The sequence below is a fragment of the Eucyclogobius newberryi genome, unplaced genomic scaffold (genome assembly GCF_026437365.1).
Source record: "Eucyclogobius newberryi isolate DKJ021-1_F unplaced genomic scaffold, fEucNew1.0.hap1 SCAF_10, whole genome shotgun sequence".
Lineage (NCBI taxonomy): Eukaryota > Metazoa > Chordata > Actinopteri > Gobiiformes > Gobiidae > Eucyclogobius > Eucyclogobius newberryi.
In genome coordinates this window covers 21,936,745-21,957,668 of record NW_027315724.1, presented here as the reverse complement: position 1 = coordinate 21,957,668, position 20,924 = coordinate 21,936,745, and the positions used below count along the sequence as shown (strand labels likewise).

At 40.0% G+C, this 20,924-nt stretch overlaps 1 protein-coding gene across 2 annotated transcripts in view; it reads left to right on the top strand.

The window, feature by feature from the left end:
• The window catches only part of grik4 (glutamate receptor, ionotropic, kainate 4), a 194,165-nt gene that overhangs the window by 156,447 nt on the left and 16,794 nt on the right, over positions 1-20,924 (top strand). For both annotated transcript variants that reach the window (XM_072462977.1, XM_072462969.1), the window contains exons 11-12: positions 9,565-9,672; positions 18,987-19,190. In XM_072462977.1, the coding sequence (XP_072319078.1) occupies positions 9,565-9,672; positions 18,987-19,190 (312 nt within the window). The remainder of the gene's footprint in view (positions 1-9,564; positions 9,673-18,986; positions 19,191-20,924) is intronic.

Genomic DNA, 20,924 nt, shown 5'->3' with positions numbered 1-20,924 from the left:
TGGTGAGTTATGATGTACCTGTCTTTGTTGGCGCTGCAAAAACAACAAAGATCTATTGAAATATCCTTTCGATGTGGTTAGAGGAAGCTGGAAGAGGCTAAAGAGCAGGAAAGGTTATGTGGATCGTATGGAGGGCCACGATTACCAGGAGTGAAAGAGGCCAAAAGTTCCCTGCAGCGTGGCTCAAAGCAAATTGTTTCCATTATGGGGTTCACAGGTGGTTTTCTAAATTCAGCACACAAGATGGATCGCTACAGTTTGATATGTCAGTTGTTTTTTTGTCCCCCCCCCTCCGTATTGACCCTAAGCTGTAACACAAAACTGAAAAGTGTGACAGTGTAACACATCCAGCGACTCACCATTTGTCTTCCGAGGATTCCCCTTTCGACTTCTTCACTGAAATGTGTTTTGCTTCTGTTCCCCAAGTAATATAAATCTCTCCCTAGGCAAATTCACAAGGCGTCCCCGGCAGATTTACTGAAATAGAAAGTGAGCGTCCTGACACATTCCTTTTTATCAGCCTAGATTACATTTGCAGCAGCATTAAGGCTCCGAAGACTGAATACAAATAACTGATGTAGTCTTAGCCTGCTGGAGTCATCAGAAATTACATTATAAGGTTTTAGTTATGCAGTAATCTCATTCCAATATACTTTATATTGTGTATTATATCATATTCAATATATATTTGAATTTTTTTTGTAATAAATCTTATTTGTCAAAAATCTATTTCAGTCATCAACTGCCTAAAACAGACCAGAATAGTTAACATTATATATTGCTTAATGATGCTTCCCCTCACATAATTTTGTCACCTTAAATCTGAACAAGCACTAATAAAGCCAAGCGTTTACGCAGTCAGGTGGAAAACAGGATCCTGGCTAGGACAAGGTGTTCTTTAACCTTGGATATTGATTTTATAATGGTGTCTCCCTCCCACGTGAAAACGCATGTTCCATTTCCACATCTTCAGCATCAAGACCCTTTGAAACCTGTTGGAGCGTGTTGGTGGAAATTACAGTAATATGAACTTTCAGTTGCTGCTTACATAGCTTAGGATAAGCAGTGGATGGATGTTATCATGTCAGAGTGCTCAGAGGTAGAGTCTAGAGTGATGTTAGTGATGTTGTTTATTGTATCTGAGGGGCTTTGAGTATGAACTCACTGTAGGAAACACTGCATAGGAATTTCACTGAATTAACATGAAATTATTACAGCTGTTATTTACACACTACTTCCACCAGTTACGGTAATTCTGTTGCATTTCTTATTTCCCCCTCAGTGTGGCTCATGTGTTTATTACAATAATCTACTTTCTTCTCCTTTGCCCCTTCGATCTCTGTGAGAACCCTATTACTCTGGGTCCCTCCTCCACAGCCAATGCAGATGCACCAATTCAATTTCTCCACTCTGCTGCATGAAGGATGCGCAGGTAGAAGCAGTTGAGCGAATAAGATGCACCGCATAAAGCATTGCCTCCACCCTCTGGTTTTCTTGAAGGACATTATCTTTGGTGGTGTCTTGTGTCTGTGCTGTGATCTTTCCTGTCAAATGTTTTACATATTTTTTTCTAGATTCAATCAAATGCTGAAAAATAATATTTCCATACTTTTTCTGATTTCTAACTAAACTAAATAAACAGTGGGAGAGCATAATAAAAATGAGTCCATACAAAGAGCATTTCAGCACCATGGACAGTTCCTATTGCATAGCCCAATGTCGAGGAGCTATTGTAATGCAAAAGATAAATTATGGAAAATAAGAATAATCTGATTTGGCCAAAATTAAACAAGAATCTTGAGGCTACTCTTCCAATAAATAGTCACTTTTCTAAATTTGATGCCAAAGAGATGCTGCTTGAGCACACTGCAAACAAAAAATAAAAAACACTACCGTCTCACATTTTCAGGGCCATTTAGTGTCATAAAACCTCTTCCAGCAACAATAACTGTAGTATATTTTAATATCGTTGTTAAATGTAAGATTTATGGTTTATTTCTAATGGTTTTTAATTTAATCTATTTTTATTCTTATGCTGTTCTCGTACTTTGCGTTGCAGCAGTGAGTTGTCCCCCATTGTGGGACAAACAAAGGTTTCTTTAGCTTACCCTAAATACAAGTACACCACGTTTTTGCTTCCTGGGGTCACACTTCAGATATTGCCATGTGTCATCTTAAATTATTTGTCATTGTGTTTTACTCGGCTGATTTGTTTAGCCATAAATTACTTTTTATCTCCTGCTACTCAGCCTACTGAGACAAATATAGCTTAAGGCCAAATTACTATAAAACATTCATTTAAAGCTTGTGATTGTAAAATTCTTCTGGATAATAAAAGTAAATACATATTGACATTTTAGTGCCAACAGACAAGAATTCTTTTTTCACAGCTGGTTTGGAAGTATTTTTGTGCCCCCCATTCTTTGTTTCTATGGAATTGTATTATTTTAATGTAAAATAAAATTGTCACTGAATCTAAACAAGCCACTGAAATTCCATTGGAAAATAGTTGTCTACATTGTCTTATCAGCAGCAGTCATGGCTTTATAAAATTGTTCAGGAGCACTTTACTGAGCTGGCATTCAGCCTATGTTTAGTCGTAGATTTATTCTTTTATGATGGCAAATGCTAATGCACCTTGCCAGGTGATTCAACCTTAATGTATCGGATAGAGTTATTTTGTCTTCTCTTTCCCTGATCCGCTCTTGTTTATTTCACTGTTCAGGCTGACGGAACACGGCTATAACAGCAGGGGATCTGACTGCAGAATAATCAGCCAGGAAACTCAAATTAATACTGTGAATTCTCTATCAGCTTTTCTATCAAACAGCCTTTTTGCAGTCTTTGCTTCATTCATTTTGTCAGCTCTGCCCTGCTCATGTTCTGCTTCCTGTTGCTTTAATCTTTGGATGTTAGTGATGCTCTTTGTTCTGCACTGATGCATTCCTGTATTTTCAGTTTATTTAGAACATGGGTCGGCTTTAAAGTTTCTAAAAGCTACATTTGTTTGGCTATTTGCTTTCTCAGTTGTAAATGTAACCAACATTTTCCAGAAATTGTATTATTTGTCTGTCTTTTTCATTTAGCCTTAGTTTTGAGAATATACATGTATACTAAATGAGATTGTATGTCTTCCTTTTGAAGTATAATTACCTGACTTGTTGCAATATTGTCTAGTAATAATCTTACTGGGTCATTTTTCCCCAGTCCCTGCACGTGCAATCACAGAGAAATTGGCATGTGTGAAGACTCATATTTCTCATCTAGTGCTTGGGAGAAGCTGAGTGCCATAAAGAACAGATAATTTTAGAAGTGCTGACATTTTGCTCTCCACATGGCACAACTGTTCTGATAGAATTAAAAATCATGGAAGATAATAGAATAGATAGGATGTTAGACAAATGCATTCTGAGCCTACGTATAATGAGGGGACCCCTGAATCTAGTTACACACATGGAGAAGTTTGATTATAATTTGTTACTTCAAATAATTGATATAATTAACAACTCACCAGAATTATCTCTCTAGGTTTAAATTTAGCTCCATTTGAATAAAACAGAAATGAAAGTGGGGCTCAGATCACACAGTTATGCTGAAAGTATCTGTTTTGTTTGGTCTCTGGGAGGCATGCAGCAGTCCCCTTTCCTCTTTTGTTTTTCTCAGTGTGCACTTTACAGGATGGAGATGGGGAATAGATCAAACGCAGAATGCATGAGCTGTTTTGCAAGATCCCTCAGTCTTAACGGATTTCAAGGCTGGCTGGGGCTGTGTGTGTGCTGCTTGTGTTGTGTGTGCCAGTGTGTGTAAGTTCCGATGTGTGTGATATGCATGTGTCTGTAGAGCGCCTGTGTGCCTGAGAGGGTGCAACTTTGTTTTTATTAGTGTGTACAGTGCTTCTCCAACTCACAGCACCACTGGAAAATAATGGAATGTTGGATCCACCATAAGCACAAGAACAAGACAATGTACCGCTGTTTTTGTTTTGTTTCTTTTATTTTAAGTAGTAGCAGTGATGACTATTACAGAAATACATATAATAAATAATTGTATGACCAGTTTGTTCACAGATATTGTCTGAATATTGTTATCAAATGTATCCACAGACCCAATTAGAAACACAAGTACCATGTGTTTTTTACTGATTTGACCAGACACACAAATGCTGAAGGACTTGTGGTCAGCTGCGCCCAACAGAGCTATGATTAAGAATGGGAATTTATGTGATCTTCTCATTATTAATGGTATCGAGAGTTAAATTCCCGACTCCGACATGTCCTCCCTTCTCGCTGATCCCTCATTTCACACTCACCATTCCTGTCTAATAAAGCCTTCGGGCCAAAAAATAAAGAAAAAATGTATTGTATAAATCCACGTTTAAAATTTTATAAGCCTGTATTTTAAAAGCCTCTGATTTGATTAAAATTAAAATGTAAAGACAATTTGAAGCTCAATTTCAAAGGGAGAGGCATGAATACAAATAAAAAAAAAATCAATTTGCTTATTACAATGCATTACTAGGATCAACACGTGCATAAAGCAGTCGGGTCTAAAGCCCAGACAGTAATGGCTTTTAGATAAGATAAGATAAGATAATCCTTTATTGTCCCACATGGGGAAATTTCATTGTTGCAACGCAAGTAGATACAGAGGTAGATACAGAAGAAAAGAACAGATCACTTATAGTAAGTTTGAAAAACACTCTCAGTAGAAGATCTCCTATAAACAAAAACTCCCATAGACAAAACCTCCCATTTCCCAACAAGGGATGGAGGGGAAAATAATAAAGATAAAAATACATAAATACCATTGCACATGAATCACGACAGTAATTGCACATATGACGGAATTGCACATGGTTAGGTCAGTATTGCGAGTGTTCAGGACTAACAGTGTTTGTTATAAAGTCTGACAGCAGCAGAAGGAAAGACCTACGAAACATTTCCTTCACACATCGAGGGTGGATCAGTCTCTCACTGAAGCTGCTCTCCAGAGCGGAGAGAGTGTCCTGCAGGGGGTGGCACTATTTTCTGTCCTAATAGTACCAATTATATGATTTACAGCCACATGGACTCTGTGCGGCGGGAACGCAGAGCTTCAACAGAGCTGAAACTTGTACTCATAGTGAGGGAGGAAGTTGATATGCGGCTGACACAGCATTCAAAGATAAAACGGCCCAAAATGGCATCAATAAGAGGAATTGTTAAAGGATGAGACGTACGATTCCTTTGGATTGCTAAAAATAGAGCCAGTTCTCAAGTGGAACCGGTCTTCGATTCCCATCTCTAGCTGTAGAACAGGGAATAAGCAAAATGTTGTTGTTTTTTTACTCTTGAGTCACAGAACTCCCATTGAAAACAGAGAAGAAATGCCTGAAATGTTCAGCAGTATGTTTCCAGCAGATGGGATGAAGACATTTGGACAGAAAGAGTCTGCTTCATGCTGTTGTACAAGGACGGTGTGTGTGCTGTGAGGGCAGACTTACTCTTACTCCAGAACTCCTTTGAAGATTGGTTACACCAAAGATCGCCCTCTAGAGCTTGGCCTTCATTTTACCAAGAAAACAAAACACGCTGCAGAATTATCACATTAAGGACAAATAATAAATCTGCTTCTGACTGCTTCTGTTTGAATATGATCCATTAAATAAAAGGTAAGCTCAAGATGTCTCTGTTCTGTAATAATTTATTGTGGATGAGTTCAACATAAAAAGATAGAATAAAAACACAAGAATAATTTAAAACCTCTCCAGACCATAGCCTGTCCATCATGCACTGCTTGTAAACACAGCATTTGAGACAAAGTATTGAACTTTGTCCAACCTTTGCTGCACCATATGGCTTCCACCAGTTTGTGTCAGATGGAGATGACGGAGATTTGAAATTACCTTGTTTCACCAGAGAATGAGTAATAGCAAGACAATATGCTGAAGATGGGCTTTTTTCCAGTTCATTGCTGTGAAAAAACATTCATAGCCACACTATGCCAGTGTTTTCCATCAGCAGCGTGTGTCGTTCAAATAATGTGAACTCTTTGCTCAGTGTTTGTTGTGTAGTTTTGAAGAGCCACATAACCCTGATACATTCCGTTGTAATGTCTGCTGATGGGTGCTTTTTGCAGCTCATCCCAGACTGCTCGGAATGGCAAAACATATCTATAAAAGTTTTGAAAGTCCTTATTTAATATCTGCTTTGGGTGTTCTGCTTTGCTCTTTCTTCCTCACAAAATGGATGCGCACCTGTGAGGCGAGCAGTCGAGTTGCGGCTCATTACAGCAGCGCGACACCCGAGCCTTTAGCCCCGATACAAGTGGGCCATGTAACATTATGTCTGATAATGGTGGCTATTGCCTCTCATACGTGATAGATGCATCTGTCAGTGCGCCATCTCGCCACACGCAATTGGATACAACACTTTTCTGACAGAAATACCAGCCAATCCTGCCGCTCCAGTTAGCAGCCAGCTAGACCCTTTCTACTTCTGTGATTTCCAGTTGCAGACTGTGCCCTGAGTAATCCCTCACAGGCATGTCGCTCCACTCTGCTCCCTCGTCCGTCCGTCCGTACCGTTCTCCTCTTCCTCCTCCTCTCCTCTCTTTTAGCTCCATTATAAACTCTGGGCGTCTCTCTCTGCTGTGATTCTCTCCTTGCTCTGCCTGTCTTGTGTTCTGCTTCCCTCGCCGACTGCTCCTCATTCTTTGTCATTGATTTCCTTGCCATTCACCCGCAGCCCAGCGCACCTCCTCTGTACATGATTGACGTTCCCCTTTCAATCTTTCCTCTCCATTTATTGCGTCTCCTTTTTGACTATTCCCCTCACTCTTATTATGGCCCACTCAATCTTTTGCCTCAGTTGTCCTCTCCAAAATAAATCGCGCACACTCCGGCAACAGTTTCCACAATTCCACATGATTTTTTCATACTAAATACTGAATAAATAAACAACATGCTGTTTATTACCATTAACATTATTTTTTTAGTTGTACACAAATGAAGCCTGCGTAAATTCAGCCTGGAAGACCTAACTCCATCCATCTACGTCAAGTCCACCATGGAAGGACCCCTCTCCCCAGCGCCATCATCGCACTCAAGCGGGCGCCCGCCTGTCCGTCTGTGAGAGTCAGATCCCTCCTTCACCATGGACTCTCCCAGGTTTCTGCGCTTATCCCAAAGAGGTTATGCAGTTTTTCCTGGCCAAAGAAGTAGGGTGAAAGGTCAGGGGGCGTCTGTACCATGGCCCTCACACCTGCTCCTCATCCCCAATCAACGCTTTCAAGTGACTCCTCCCCGCTCCAATCGGCACAAGGCGGTCGCATTTAAGCCCTCAGGCTGATGGCTCGGCCGCTCAAACCGTACTGCGACCCACCGCCTCCCCTGCTCCTCCTCTGCATTCCCCTCATCCTCTACCTCCTCTTAACATCTACCACCACCAGTCTCCAGGCTCCGGGGGGAGACATCTAATACAAATAGATCATGGAGTGCCCATGATTGCAACGTCTTCCGCCGGGGTCTGAGCGCCAAATAACTCTCGAATAAAGCTTGCTCAACAGTCCATTCTCGTGGTCTCTTTGTCTCTCCAGGGTGAAATAAGAGTATGGGGAGAAACACTCTTTAGCTTCCTCACCAGGATGAAAGCCTAATAGATTCTGGGCTTTGCAGCTGTATAATGAAAGTTTATGCAATGGTTTGCTTCCCAGAATTAATGACATAGTTAAGGGTCCCGCTTAAGTTTTTGTATTCTGCCCAAATATTCAAGACATTGCCAAGAGAATGACATATGAGTCATTTTCTTACCAGGTTCACATTAACTCTGCTTGGTTTGATCAATGAATCTATTAAACTGGCCGTGTGTTCTCACTGCAACAGAAAGCTCCTCTTTCTGACTGCTGAAATAAATGGTAAAATGTTAGGGAGAATAATTGCTGCATTAAAGGCTTTCAGTCAGTTTGATAAATGTCACGGTGTGTGCAGCTTACATTAAGTGAATATACGGCTCTTGTTAGTGGGAGTGGCTTCCAGAGCTGAAGCCACCAAAAGGCCAGTTCCTCCCCTTCCTGGATTCTTTTATTCCTCCGCAGTCCTGCAGCGAGTCCACACCCATCCAGTCTTATTAGCCTCTTTGTCACTCTCAGTACTCAGGCCTTTGCTGATGGCCGCTTACTCAAAGAACCACCTCCCACACCTTGGCCGGCCTGACCGCTGATTGTGGACACTGATTGCAGAAAAGCACATTTCACAGGTTTATTTTTTCAGTACATTATGAAAGGAGCATATTCTGTCCTTTTCGTGTGTTTTCTTCAGGGCATCGGTGACAGCAGATGTGCACTGTTTGGGACTCAGGGTATGAGCTGGTCTATTTGTGCTTGCAAGGTGCTGTTTACACTGAAGAAAATGAAAGGCGAGATCTTTTTGATCATACACTCTCAAAGGATATCTTTGATTCACATTTCCAACTGCGTGCATCAGAATTCATCATCGGTTTGAGGAAGCGGTTAGTGTCATCCAAAAGGCTTGATCACGATGAATAAAAAAGTATTATTAAACTATTAAGCCTTGAAAAAAGCATGAGCAAGCCTTGACGCGCGTATTTACCGTGAAGCTGTTTCATGTGCAGCTTCAATTATTGATCACTAACCAGCTGGCTCTCTCAGAACAGCCTCAGCACACACTAGTGTCATGTTGTGAATCATTACACATCGTCCACTCATTATGCATAGCACACGCTAATGTCAACTATATTTGGTATTTTTTTGTTTGCTTATGTTTGCTTAATGTGGCAGGTTAGTTTGAGCTATACAAACTGTGAGTTTGACAAATGCATAAATAGCTTAAATCTTCCATGAGTGTATTATCTTTCACCTACTGTTGAAAGTTTGGGGTTTTTGAAGAAACAAAAAAGTATTAATAACACTTTTTTTGACTGTATAATACTCTGGAGATCTGCATTTGCGATGAAACATGATTTGTACAATGTACTGCTAGTCTCAAGGATCAAAATTTGAGGCATTTTAATTTTTTACAGTCCCAGAATACTATTTTAGTGCATAATAAAAAGCATGTAACTCTTCAAGGTCACAATGTGCAAGGTTTTTCTCATTCTTTATTTTGAAACAAGGAGATTGCATATAATAGAAAACACAGCTCCCTGTGCACTTGTGTTGACTGAATGGAGTCTGGCGGTGACAAAGTTGAGCTGTGTGGGTTTACAGTACGTGCCACTGTGGGACTGGGAGGAGGAGGACTGTAGGTGAAGGTGTGAATCCCCTCTCCAGCTCTAATGAGGAACAAGACAAGCGCTGGAGCTCCACAGGATTTAGCCGTAATTGGCTTAATGAATGCATTCTATCGCCTCTGATTGAACACATGCCCTGAGCTGGCACTTGGAAGGGAATGTTGTCTCTTCTCTTCTCACTCTAACTTTGGCAATCTCTCCACTGCTTCATCACCATCTCCTCTGAAGGTCGCACTGATTGTCTCTGAAAAAACATGCTGGAAATTAATTGTTTCTATTGGCTTAACTGATACTAGCTGTGACTCATCTATTTGTGTGTGTATGTGTATGTGTGCAGATTGGACTGTGGCACTCTGAAGATGGACTGTCTATGGAAAGAAAGCTTCCATCAATCAACGTGACTGAAACCCTCTTCAACACCACTCTGACCATCACCACCATATTGGTAAGGGCAATACCATAGGCAGATACAGGCAGTCTACATGGGCCAGACAGCCTCCATTTGACAAAACAATTGCCGTATCAAAGAGCCATTTGGTATTTTCAGGTCTAAACTGGCATCCTCTTGGGGATCAGAGGAAGTGATGCTGTGTGATTGTTTTTGCCCTGAGTGCTTTGGATGAGGCTGCATCACAGTGTATCAGCGGGAGAACTCATAATTTAGCGTGTCAGCCTTTCTGTGCCTGTGTGTAAATATAGATCCTAAGAGTGCTACTGCAACTTACAACTGTCACCACGCACAACCTGTTAGGCTCACTGCACTCTTTCTGCCTTATTTCATTAAGTGTAAAGTGTACTACTTTTCTTAAAGCGGCCATAAAAAACATATATTTTTGATCATTACTTCATACAACAAATAATCCAATCCTGTCAAGTTCCCTTTGTCACATAGTTTAGCTTTTGTAGTTCTAAATAACAGATCTTCATCTCAAATTAATGTTCTGTTAATCAAAACTCTGTGACCATCCTTCCACTTTAAAGCAACAAAGTGGATAGCACATATGCCAGCCGTGCGGGGCAGGTAGCAGCATTGTGTGTTCAAATCGGGCTCTCAACAATTTGCTGCATGTCACTACCCAATCTCATTCCCATTTTACACTACACTGTCCTTTAATATGTTTTTTAAAGGATCAAAAATCAATGCAAGTCACAAACATAGCCTTACCATCTGTTTTTACTGTTTCACTAAAAGAAAAAACATATTTTAAAAATGACAATGATTTAGAATGTTCAGATTCATTTCACTTTTTTATACAGGGAAAACCCAATAAGAAAAGTTCTATTTGTCATGGGTCCCTGTTAAACACAACACAAAATAAACTGCAAACAAACACAGGATACTAAAACACAAATAAAACATTCAAAAAAATTAACCAATACAATATGAGATGCAGGTAGTCCGTGACCAGTTCTTTAAAATAATTCAAAAGCATAAAATGATGCTTTGGTCCACGGAGAGGGAGAAATGTTGTTGAAAGCCTTTTTTCCTGTCTCTGTGTTGATACAATGGGATTGTAAGATAGAAAAATGTCCTGAGACCTCAAATGGTGAATACTTGATCTGAAGTGCAATAAACTTGATAAACAATCAGGCAAAATACAAACTAGAGCCTTGTACACAAACAAAAGGCAGTGCTGCTCTCTTTTGCCTCCAGTGATTGCCATTCTTCTTTAGAATATAACTGACAGTGGCGAGTTCTGTATATTTCTCTTCTAATGAACCTTAGAGCTGAACCTTAGAGCTGAACCTTAGAGCTGAACCTTAGAGCTGATAGTCTCTGAGTTTAGAGGTTTTAAGACTGTTGCTGTAGAATGCATATATATATATAATATCACCATAATCCAGCACTAGGAGAAATGTAAGCCTGGATTAACTGTTTTCTACAATTAAGAGGAAAATACGTTTTATTTCTAAAGAAGAATGACAAGATACCAGAGAATACTGAAGATGTTTTCTTTTATTTATGAAATGAGGGTTGTTGAGGTTCTGTTTGAAACTATTGGGAATGAGTACCTCAACAATAGATATAGTAGCCATAGTCCACAAAGGTACTGGAAAAACAAACAGCTTCAGTCCTGTTATAACAGTTTTACATAAAAGATTAATGCCTCCAATAAAAAATAAAGTGGGAAAACTACAATAATTTTTCATTGCATAAACGCCTTTTCCCGTTTCCAACTGATCCTATTAAAGAGGTGTTTGATCAGGGTCCTGTGTAAACCTGGTGAGAGTAGTTTAGTGCCGCCGCTGAGCTCTTATTAGCGCTGTTACAGTAGCTTTGAAGCTGATCCACATCAAAGTGATAAATGGCTGTATGTCGCAAACAGCAAAGAAGCAAACAGATTTCACGGCACTTACATACATTCTACGTCTTTCTTCTCCGCACGGGAAACGCACGGACCGCAGCGGCGTGCACACAAACCTGTCACCGGCCGCTCCTCCTACATCTGATGAATCTGATAAGATATAAAGTGGCCTCTGAGTGCCGGCAATTGGTCCGACGTGTTACTCGGTGGATGCAGGCTTATCAGCTGTTGGGGTATCCGGGACAAACGCGCCGCCACTGGGCTACTGACGGCCTCGTTGAAAGTTATTTGGATTCAGACACGACGGTTAATTTCACCAGAGGAGGGAGGGGATGGTTTGTATGGGGCGTGGGACAAATGAGACCGTGTTTTCGCCACACAAAGAGGCCGTGAAAGAAAGAATTGGCTGAACACAGAGCTTTGATTCCACTTCAGTGATATAGAGTCCCCAGGCCCAAGTTCAGACGCCACCAAAGAGCAATTTTTGGTGCCTATCACCGCTCATTCATCATGGCGTGATTGCTGTGTCGCTGTTATCTCAATTGTGGGCAGCAGACGGGACGCAGCTGAAATTCCTTACCTGTTATGGCTCCGGAGAGTGGTGCTTCCCCCCCTTGTGTTCATAGACAATCTCCTTTAACATGCGTGTGCGGCTGTGTGCATGTGTGTGTGTGCGCTTCACCCCTACACTGCAGTTTCATTACAGGGGCTGTGGCTGTCCCCTCCAGCCTCAGGTTCACAAACAGCTCTGCAAAGAAAAAAAAAAGGAGCAGAATTGATTATGACTTTACTGCAGGGCCACGAGCCATTTGTTTGTAATCATTGATAGAGTTTGTTACAGGCTCTGCCCCGGAATCACTGGAATAATATTGTTGCACCCTCACTAGTCATACTAATGGAAAAACTAAAGTCAATTCTGTGCCTCCTCCTTGTTAAAGATGCATCCCTCTTTATTTGTTGGAAAAAGAAGTGATTTGTCTTTTGTTTCTAGTGTTTTTTTTATTTGCTTTGTTCCTAGTTGGCCTGCCAAGAAGAATTAGTCTTTATCCCGAACCTCCAACGAAGCCCTTAATCTGCTAAATATTTCTTGATAAAATATTTAGGGACCACATAGACCTCAATTTGAGAGTAAAATCGCAGTGCAATAATTATGATAATGGCGAACTCAGTCTTTCTTCTTAATGTTGGCTTCGACGCCACAAGGAAATTATAAAACAGCATTGGGTCTTAATATATCACTTATTTAATTAGGCTCTTAAAAGCTCCGAGCCTTGTAGAAGCAGACTCCACCGTCCAGTCCTGTTAAATTTTAAAGAGCCTACATGCAGCCGTGATATAAACCTTAAGGCAAATCAGTTAAATTTAATATTCAGTTGAACATTTTCTGCAGTTTCAAAATGTTCACCAAATGAGCAAATGTGTCAGCGCCGTTTCATGTTTCCAAAATCCCAGTGCGTCATGCTTTTCCACATGTATGTACTGTATAACTAAAGATTATGTTAAAATCCTCTTATGGGTGTTCTTATGGGGCATATATAAAAGTGTTATTCATGAGCCAAACATATCAGTCCACGCGCAGGCACCTAAAGGACTTTAATAAGGTTGAGTGTTTCCTTCAAACTCATACCTTTTAGAGTGGCTTTGCTGCGCTGTAGAAAAGAACAGGGGGAATTTTCTTATGAATCGCAGCACTTTCTATACTTTTTTTTTATAGTTATTTTTATATGATTCCGTTGTGAGCTCCAGAGAAGGGGCACAAGTGTTCCTATCACACAATTTTCTGTTATTTTGCTGTTATTTCAGAAGAGCTACTACAGTTATAGCACCTCCATAGCAATTGTGTTTTCATTTCACCGGCAGACACACTTTGAACACATTTTGGTGGGGCGTCTTATAGAAAAATTCTCTCACACTAAGAAAGATACGACAACAAGGTAGATGACAAAACTACATGTAATGAAAATTGCTAAATATTTGCTTGTTAAAAGAAATTCTGCTGGTTTAATTCATTGGTGCAGATTTGTTACTGTTGTATTGATGCTTGTCTGACTTTGTCTATTTGTACTTAACCTGGTCTAGAAATGCCACTTGGTAGAAAAGGGGAGAACATCGTTTTCTCCCCTTTTAATAAAGAAAAAAACATATTTTCCACTCTCCATTCTCTCATAGGTATAAAGAGCTTTTGTGCAAAACTGGCATTTTGGGTATTTAATGATTTCTTGCCTGTCAACAGAAATGCTGTATATAATCTATGTGCCAGTAAATCACTGTAACAATGTAGTGGACATTGGAGGGCAATTGTAAACGTCTGGCCCCGTTTGGCTTGACTGGCGGTGGGCTCGAAGAGGAGCAACCTGTGAGCTATGAAATTAGCATTTATATTGTGGCTTATGCACAGTGCAACTTGAGCTCTGAGGAGGTGTCATGTAAAGCACGAGGTGATGTAGAACAGTGAACACAGTACTACAGACCACCGTTTGCTTTGGGAAGTACTTTGAAGTGACAGGCATTAATCACGGTTAGCTGTAGCATACAAAAACAAAGAAAGATCTGGTTGTTGGATGTATGTTCTTCAATCAAATCAGTGTAATCCCTCATTTATCCAGGAGTGTTCCATTGTAGAGGAAGATTCAGTTGTAGTAATTGTACAATTGAAATTTTTTCTGCTCTATTCTTCAATCTGAATCTTCGGTGTATGTGCCCATTATATTAGAGCCATCATAAAGTATGTAATCAACAACTGACTAATTTATTAACATGCTCTGCAATAACAGCTGCTTAGTGCGACTCCAAAAAGTCATTGTTATGTAGTGTGTGGTGCCTCAGGCTGTTGTCAATAAACATGTATTTTTTAGATCAATACAATCTCAATTATATATGCCACTGAGCCACGGCTGTAGTATATAGGTGCTGTAGTTATAGGTGCTGTAGTTATAGGTGCTGTAGTTATAGGTGCTGTAGTATAGGTGCTGTAGTTATAGGTGCTGTAGTATAGGTGCTGTAGTTATAGGTGCTGTAGTATAAGTGCTGTAGTTATAGGTGCTGTAGTATATAGGTGCTGTAGTATATAGGTGCTGTAGTATAAAGGTGTAGTATATAGTTGCTGTAGTATATAGGTGCTGTAGTTATAGGTGCTGTAGTTATAGGTGCTGTAGTTATAGGTGCTGTAGTATATAGGTGCTGTAGTATATAGGTGCTGTAGTATAAAGGTGCTGTAGTATATAGTTGCTGTAGTATATAGGTGCTGTAGTTATAGGTGCTGTAGTTATAGGTGCTGTAGTTATAGGTGCTGTAGTATAGGTGCTGTAGTTATAGGTGCTGTAGTATAGGTGCTGTAGTTATAGGTGCTGTAGTATAGGTGCTGTAGTTATAGGTGCTGTAGTATATAGGTGCTGTAGTATATAGGTGCTGTAGTACATAGGTGCTGTAGTATATAGGTGCTGTAGTATAAAGGTGTAGTATATAGTTGCTGTAGTATATAGGTGCTGTAGTTATAGGTGCTGTAGTTATAGGTGCTGTAGTTATAGGTGCTGTAGTTATAGTTGCTGTAGTATAGGTGCTGTAGTTATAGGTGCTGTAGTTATAGGTGCTGTAGTATATAGGTGCTGTAGTATATACGTGCTGTAGTTATAGGTGCTGTAGTATATAGGTGCTGTAGTATATAGGTGCTGTAGTTATAGGTGCTGTAGTTATAGGTGCTGTAGTTATAGGTGCTGTAGTATATAGGTGCTGTAGTATATAGGTGCTGTAGTATATAGGTGCTGTAGTTATAGGTGCTGTAGTATAGGTGCTGTAGTATAGGTGCTGTAGTTATAGGTGCTGTAGTATAGGTGCTGTAGTATAGGTGCTGTAGTAAATAGGTGCTGTAGTATATAGGTGCTGTAGTTATAGGTGTTGTAGTATAGGTGCTGTAGTTATAGGTGCTGTAGTATATAGGTGCTGTAGTATAGGTGCTGTAGTTATAGGTGCTGTAGTATATAGGTGCAGTAGTATAGGTGCTGTAGTATATAGGTGCTGTAGTATATAGGTGCTGTAGTATAGGTGCTGTAGTTATAGGTGCTGTAGTTATAGGTGCTGTAGTTATAGGTGCTGTAGTATATAGGTGCTGTAGTATATAGGTGCTGTAGTACATAGGTGCTGTAGTATATAGGTGCTGTAGTATAAAGGTGTAGTATATAGTTGCTGTAGTATATAGGTGCTGTAGTTATAGGTGCTGTAGTTATAGGTGCTGTAGTTATAGGTGCTGTAGTATAGGTGCTGTAGTTATAGGTGCTGTAGTATAGGTGCTGTAGTTATAGGTGCTGTAGTATATAGGTGCAGTAGTATAGGTGCTGTAGTATATAGGTGCTGTAGTATATAGGTGCTGTAGTATAGGTGCTGTAGTTATAGGTGCTGTAGTATAGGTGCTGTAGTTATAGGTGCTGTAGTATATATGTGCTGTAGTATATAGGTGCTGTAGTATAAAGGTGTAGTATATAGTTGCTGTAGTATATAGGTGCTGTAGTTATAGGTGCTGTAGTATATAGGTGCTGTAGTATATAGGTGCTGTAGTTATAGGTGCTGTAGTATATTGGTGCTGTAGTTATAGGTGCTGTAGTATATAGGTGCTGTAGTATATAGGTGCTGTAGTATATAGGTGCTGTAGTATATAGGTGCTGTAGTATATAGGTGCTGTAGTTATAGGTGCTGTAGTTATAGGTGCTGTAGTATATGTGCTGTAGTATATAGGTGCTGTAGTATATAGGTGCTGTAGTATATAGGTGCTGTAGTATATAGGTGCTGTAGTTATAGGTGCTGTAGTATAGGTGCTGTAGTTATAGGTGCTGTAGTATAGGTGCTGTAGTATAGGTGCTGTAGTATATAGGTGCTGTAGTATAGGTGCTGTAGTTATAGGTGCTGTAGTAAATAGGTGCTGTAGTATATAGGTGCTGTAGTTATAGGTGCTGTAGTATAGGTGCTGTAGTTATAGGTGCTGTAGTATATAGGTGCTGTAGTATATAGGTGCTGTAGTATATAGGTGCTGTAGTATAGGTGCTGTAGTTATAGGTGCTGTAGTATATAGGTGCTGTAGTATATAGGTGCTGTAGTATATAGGTGCTGTAGTATAGGTGCTGTAGTTATAGGTGCTGTAGTATATAGGTGCTGTAGTATAGGTGCTGTAGTATATAGGTGCTGTAGTATATAGGTGCTGTAGTATAGGTGCTGTAGTTATAGGTGCTGTAGTATATAGGTGCTGTAGTTATAGGTGCTGTAGTTATAGGTGCTGTAGTATATAGGTGCTGTAGTTATAGGTGCTGTAGTTATAGGTGCTGTAGTTATAGGTGCTGTAGTTATAGGTGCTGTAGTATATAGGTGCTGTAGTATATAGGTGCTGTAGTTATAGGTGCTGTAGTTATAGGTGCTGTAGTATATAGGTGCTGTAGTATATAGGTGCTGTAGTATATAGGTGCTGTAGTTATAGGTGCTGTAGTATATAGGTGCTGTAGTTATAGGTGCTGTAGTTATAGGTGCTGTAGTATATAGGTGCTGTAGTATATAGGTGCTGTAGTTATAGGTGCTGTAGTTATAGGTGCTGTAGTATATAGGTGCTGTAGTATATAGGTGCTGTAGTATATAGGTGCTGTAGTTATAGGTGCTGTAGTATATAGGTGCTGTAGTATATAGGTGCTGTAGTTATAGGTGCTGTAGTATAGGTGCTGTAGTTATAGGTGCTGTAGTATAGGTGCTGTAGTATATAGGTGCTGTAGTTATAGGTGCTGTAGTTATAGGTGCTGTAGTATAGGTGCTGTAGTATATAGGTGCTGTAGTATATAGGTGCTGTAGTATATAGGTGCTGTAGTTATAGGTGCAGTGCCCGCCCCTGTTACTTTTAAACTGTTACCATGCGAACAGTTTGCCACAGTCGAGTTGCTTGACATGCTCGAACGTCATGAAAGTTTCCAAATTTAGCGTGACTGCTATTTTTGTCATGTCTCTAAGAGAAATCAATCCCAAGTCAACAAGACTTTAAGCAAATTTCCAGCTGTGACAATGACAAAGCAATTTAAAGTTGTGTTCCACCTCTTAAATGGGCCTACGACACTCAAAAATAACAAAACCGCTTTTGAAATGTTATGTTGTGATGACAGTGGCATAGATTCTTTCGGGACAAAATGGCTTTCAACAAACTAGCAGGTGCTTTGATAAAAATGTCAAATATATATCTTGTGACTTAATAAACAAAGCCTTGCATTCTTCAGCTTTTGTTTTTTATAAATTCAGACATAGTTAATCACTCGTATCATCATTTTGCTAGTGTAGGAGATAGTTATAACTCGAGGGCACATGCGCATTTTAGTCCCTTTACTCAAGGATGATTTCACTTATTTAAATACCCAAGCGGAACCGATAAAGTCTCAGCCACATTTCACATAATACTGTTTTAAGGGATGTATGAACCCCCGACCGCCTCTTCTGACAGTTGCATTATTTGAAAAATGGCCCAACGAGGAACTCTTCTAAAACATTGCGGCGAGCCTCTTTAAATCTCCTTGGAATATCTGAAAGATACACCAAGGTGTAAATAAACAATCCAACATAAAGTGCGTGCGTTTCCGTGTGCCTTCGTGTGTGCGTGTGGGTGTGTGTGTGTGTGTGTGTGTGTGCGCGCCAAATAGCTTTTGTCTTTATTCCCTTTTTTTGCAAGATGTGCTTTTCTGTTTTTATGACCACAAATCTCCGTCTGTCTAAAACCTATAAACCTGCGATGAGCTATGACTATGAAAGATTGTGCTGTTTTCCCTATGTCCTCAAAAACAAAGGCTGTCACATTTTCCCATGCATGTATTATATTGACTAGATAAGGCCTGCAATCCAAGTTTGGCCCCTCAAATGACCAACCGTGCTTAATTATTTTTAGTCTAAAAGAAAATTAAGTTTCATTCTTTAATCGTTTCTAAAATCCTCAAAACTACATTTTTGACTTCACGGTGAACAGTGTACGATAATCTGCTGTCGTGGTGCGTGCAAAGCATCATGGGGGAAGGCCCAGAGCTAGCTCCACAACCAACCCAGAAGTAATGCGAAAGAAAGATACTTTTTTTGGCGGTGAGTACACGGGATTGACTAGAATTGACCGCCATCTTGTCCTCCCGGGGCATGCATTTTCCACATCACCTCAAAAAAGTATGACTTGAAGACCTAAGTGTTTTAGGTCAAATTAAAATATATTCAGAATAATACCAGGTCTAAATCAGGACAAACCCCTAAATTGATTACTGAGAACTGATCATTTTATCTCAAAGTTGATGGGAACGGTCTTCATGACAGTGTTATATTAATATTATTGGTATATTATTACAGTACAGTACATTCATCCAGAAGAAACACATCAAACCCGGTATTTACCAAGTTACCCACTGAAATTGTATGTACATTTTATAAAATATATGATAGTGGAAATTGTCTTTTACAGGAGAATCCATATGTCATGTTACGGCAGAACCACCAGGAGCTGGATGGGAATGACCGATACGAGGGCTTCTGCGTGGACATGCTGGAGGAGCTGGCCGAAATCCTCAAGTTCAAGTACCGCATCCGTTTGGTCGGAGATGGACACTACGGGGTCCCAGGGGCCAACGGCACCTGGACGGGCATGGTCGGCGAGCTCATCTCTAGGGTAAGGCAAAGAATCGCTCTAATACAATGTAAAGAGAAGCCTCAGTCATATACTGGCTTATTGTGTTCGCACAAGCGCAGCATGCTTAGCCCTTTCACAGGCCCTCAGAAATGACCTTAACACCTCTTGTTCAGATATTTTCCTGTTCAATTTCAAATCCACTTGTTCAGTGTTGTGCATTTGTCAACCACAAGATGTCAATGGTGAAATGTGAAAACTAGAAAGGTAATAATATTGTGACTGGTTATTCAGAGGCCTTACAAAAAAAGACTAAACCAATGTTACTGTTGAACAGTCCGTAGCCAACCTAAATCATCCGGTTTGACCTTCACAGATGGGAGCTAACACATATTCATGACTGCTGCTTGAGCTGTAAACTGGCAGGCGAGTTGAACGGGTCAAAACCAAGAGTCAAGACATGCTTCCAACTGATTTGTCATGGGATGGGAAACATGTTCAAGCAGGTACTTTAGTGGATGGGCAGGCTAGAGTCTGTTTGGGTTAGGGATTACAAGAAGGGATATGGCTTTGGTAAAGAGGATTGGCCATGGAACGTTTATAGAATCACTAAAATGAATTCCAATTAAAAAAAACATGAGCAAAATATATGATTAATATAAAGCCTTAAATGCCAAAACATGCACAGTGGACTTCAACGTAAGAAACTCGTACTATTTAATGAGTAATAAACTAATAAACTAACATCACATGACAAACAGGTAATAAATAATATCTGAAGTCTAGAGATTGTTATATTAGAGTTTTCTATTTTACTCTTAGCTATTATCTAACTATTCCAAGGGTTCAGCGCTTGAAAATCAAACTAATTTCACCCAAAATCCATGCTATTTAGCTTACGAATGAATAACACATAATTATTTCTACAACGTTTGATTGAGTTTGATTGATTAGTGAAATCGTTCAAACTCAATCAAAATCAAAAAGATTGAAACACGAACACCCTAAACACCATATATAAACGCACACATACACACATGCACGGACACACGCATGCACGCACACACACACACACACACACAGACACACACACACACACACACACACACATACACACACAATAGGCTCCTCCACAGACGAGGACTGCAGTAATGGAGAGACGCGTCGCTGTGTGTGTCATGACTTTGGGAATAACTAGGAACCTGCAGCTGTATTTCATTCACATATTGTCTCCTAAGCGTTAAGTGAAGATCATCTCGAATTCCTCAGCAATAAATTAATCAAGTCAGATTTGTCCTTTCACCCTTAGGTGTCAGCCAGATTTAATTGGGCTGTCATAAGGTTGTGTGGGAGGCACATATTGTAAATCACCAGTCATAAAATAAGTATTATCATGAGACAGTTACATTTCTGCTCTTTGCCCACAAACAGCCAAGGTTGTGTTTTACAAGCTTAACTTTCAAAATTGAGGAAAACTGAGAGTGTCTACCAGCACTTATAGCCAGCAGACCTAGATATGATGCCACAGAAGCAGTATAAAATATCCACTCAGAGGAATGCTCCAGTGTCTGACAGAAGTGCTCAGGCTGAACCCTCTCTCACTGTACAGCCAGATTAGTCTGATGCCTGTCAAACAACTTCTCTTAACAATGAGTCAGGGCCATGCCAACGGGTGCTTGTTCTTTTGATCAGGCATTAGGCACAAGCCTTCACACTCAACTTTTTATTCTGAATGTTTATCTTTTAGATGAATGGGCCAAAAAACAAAATTTAAAA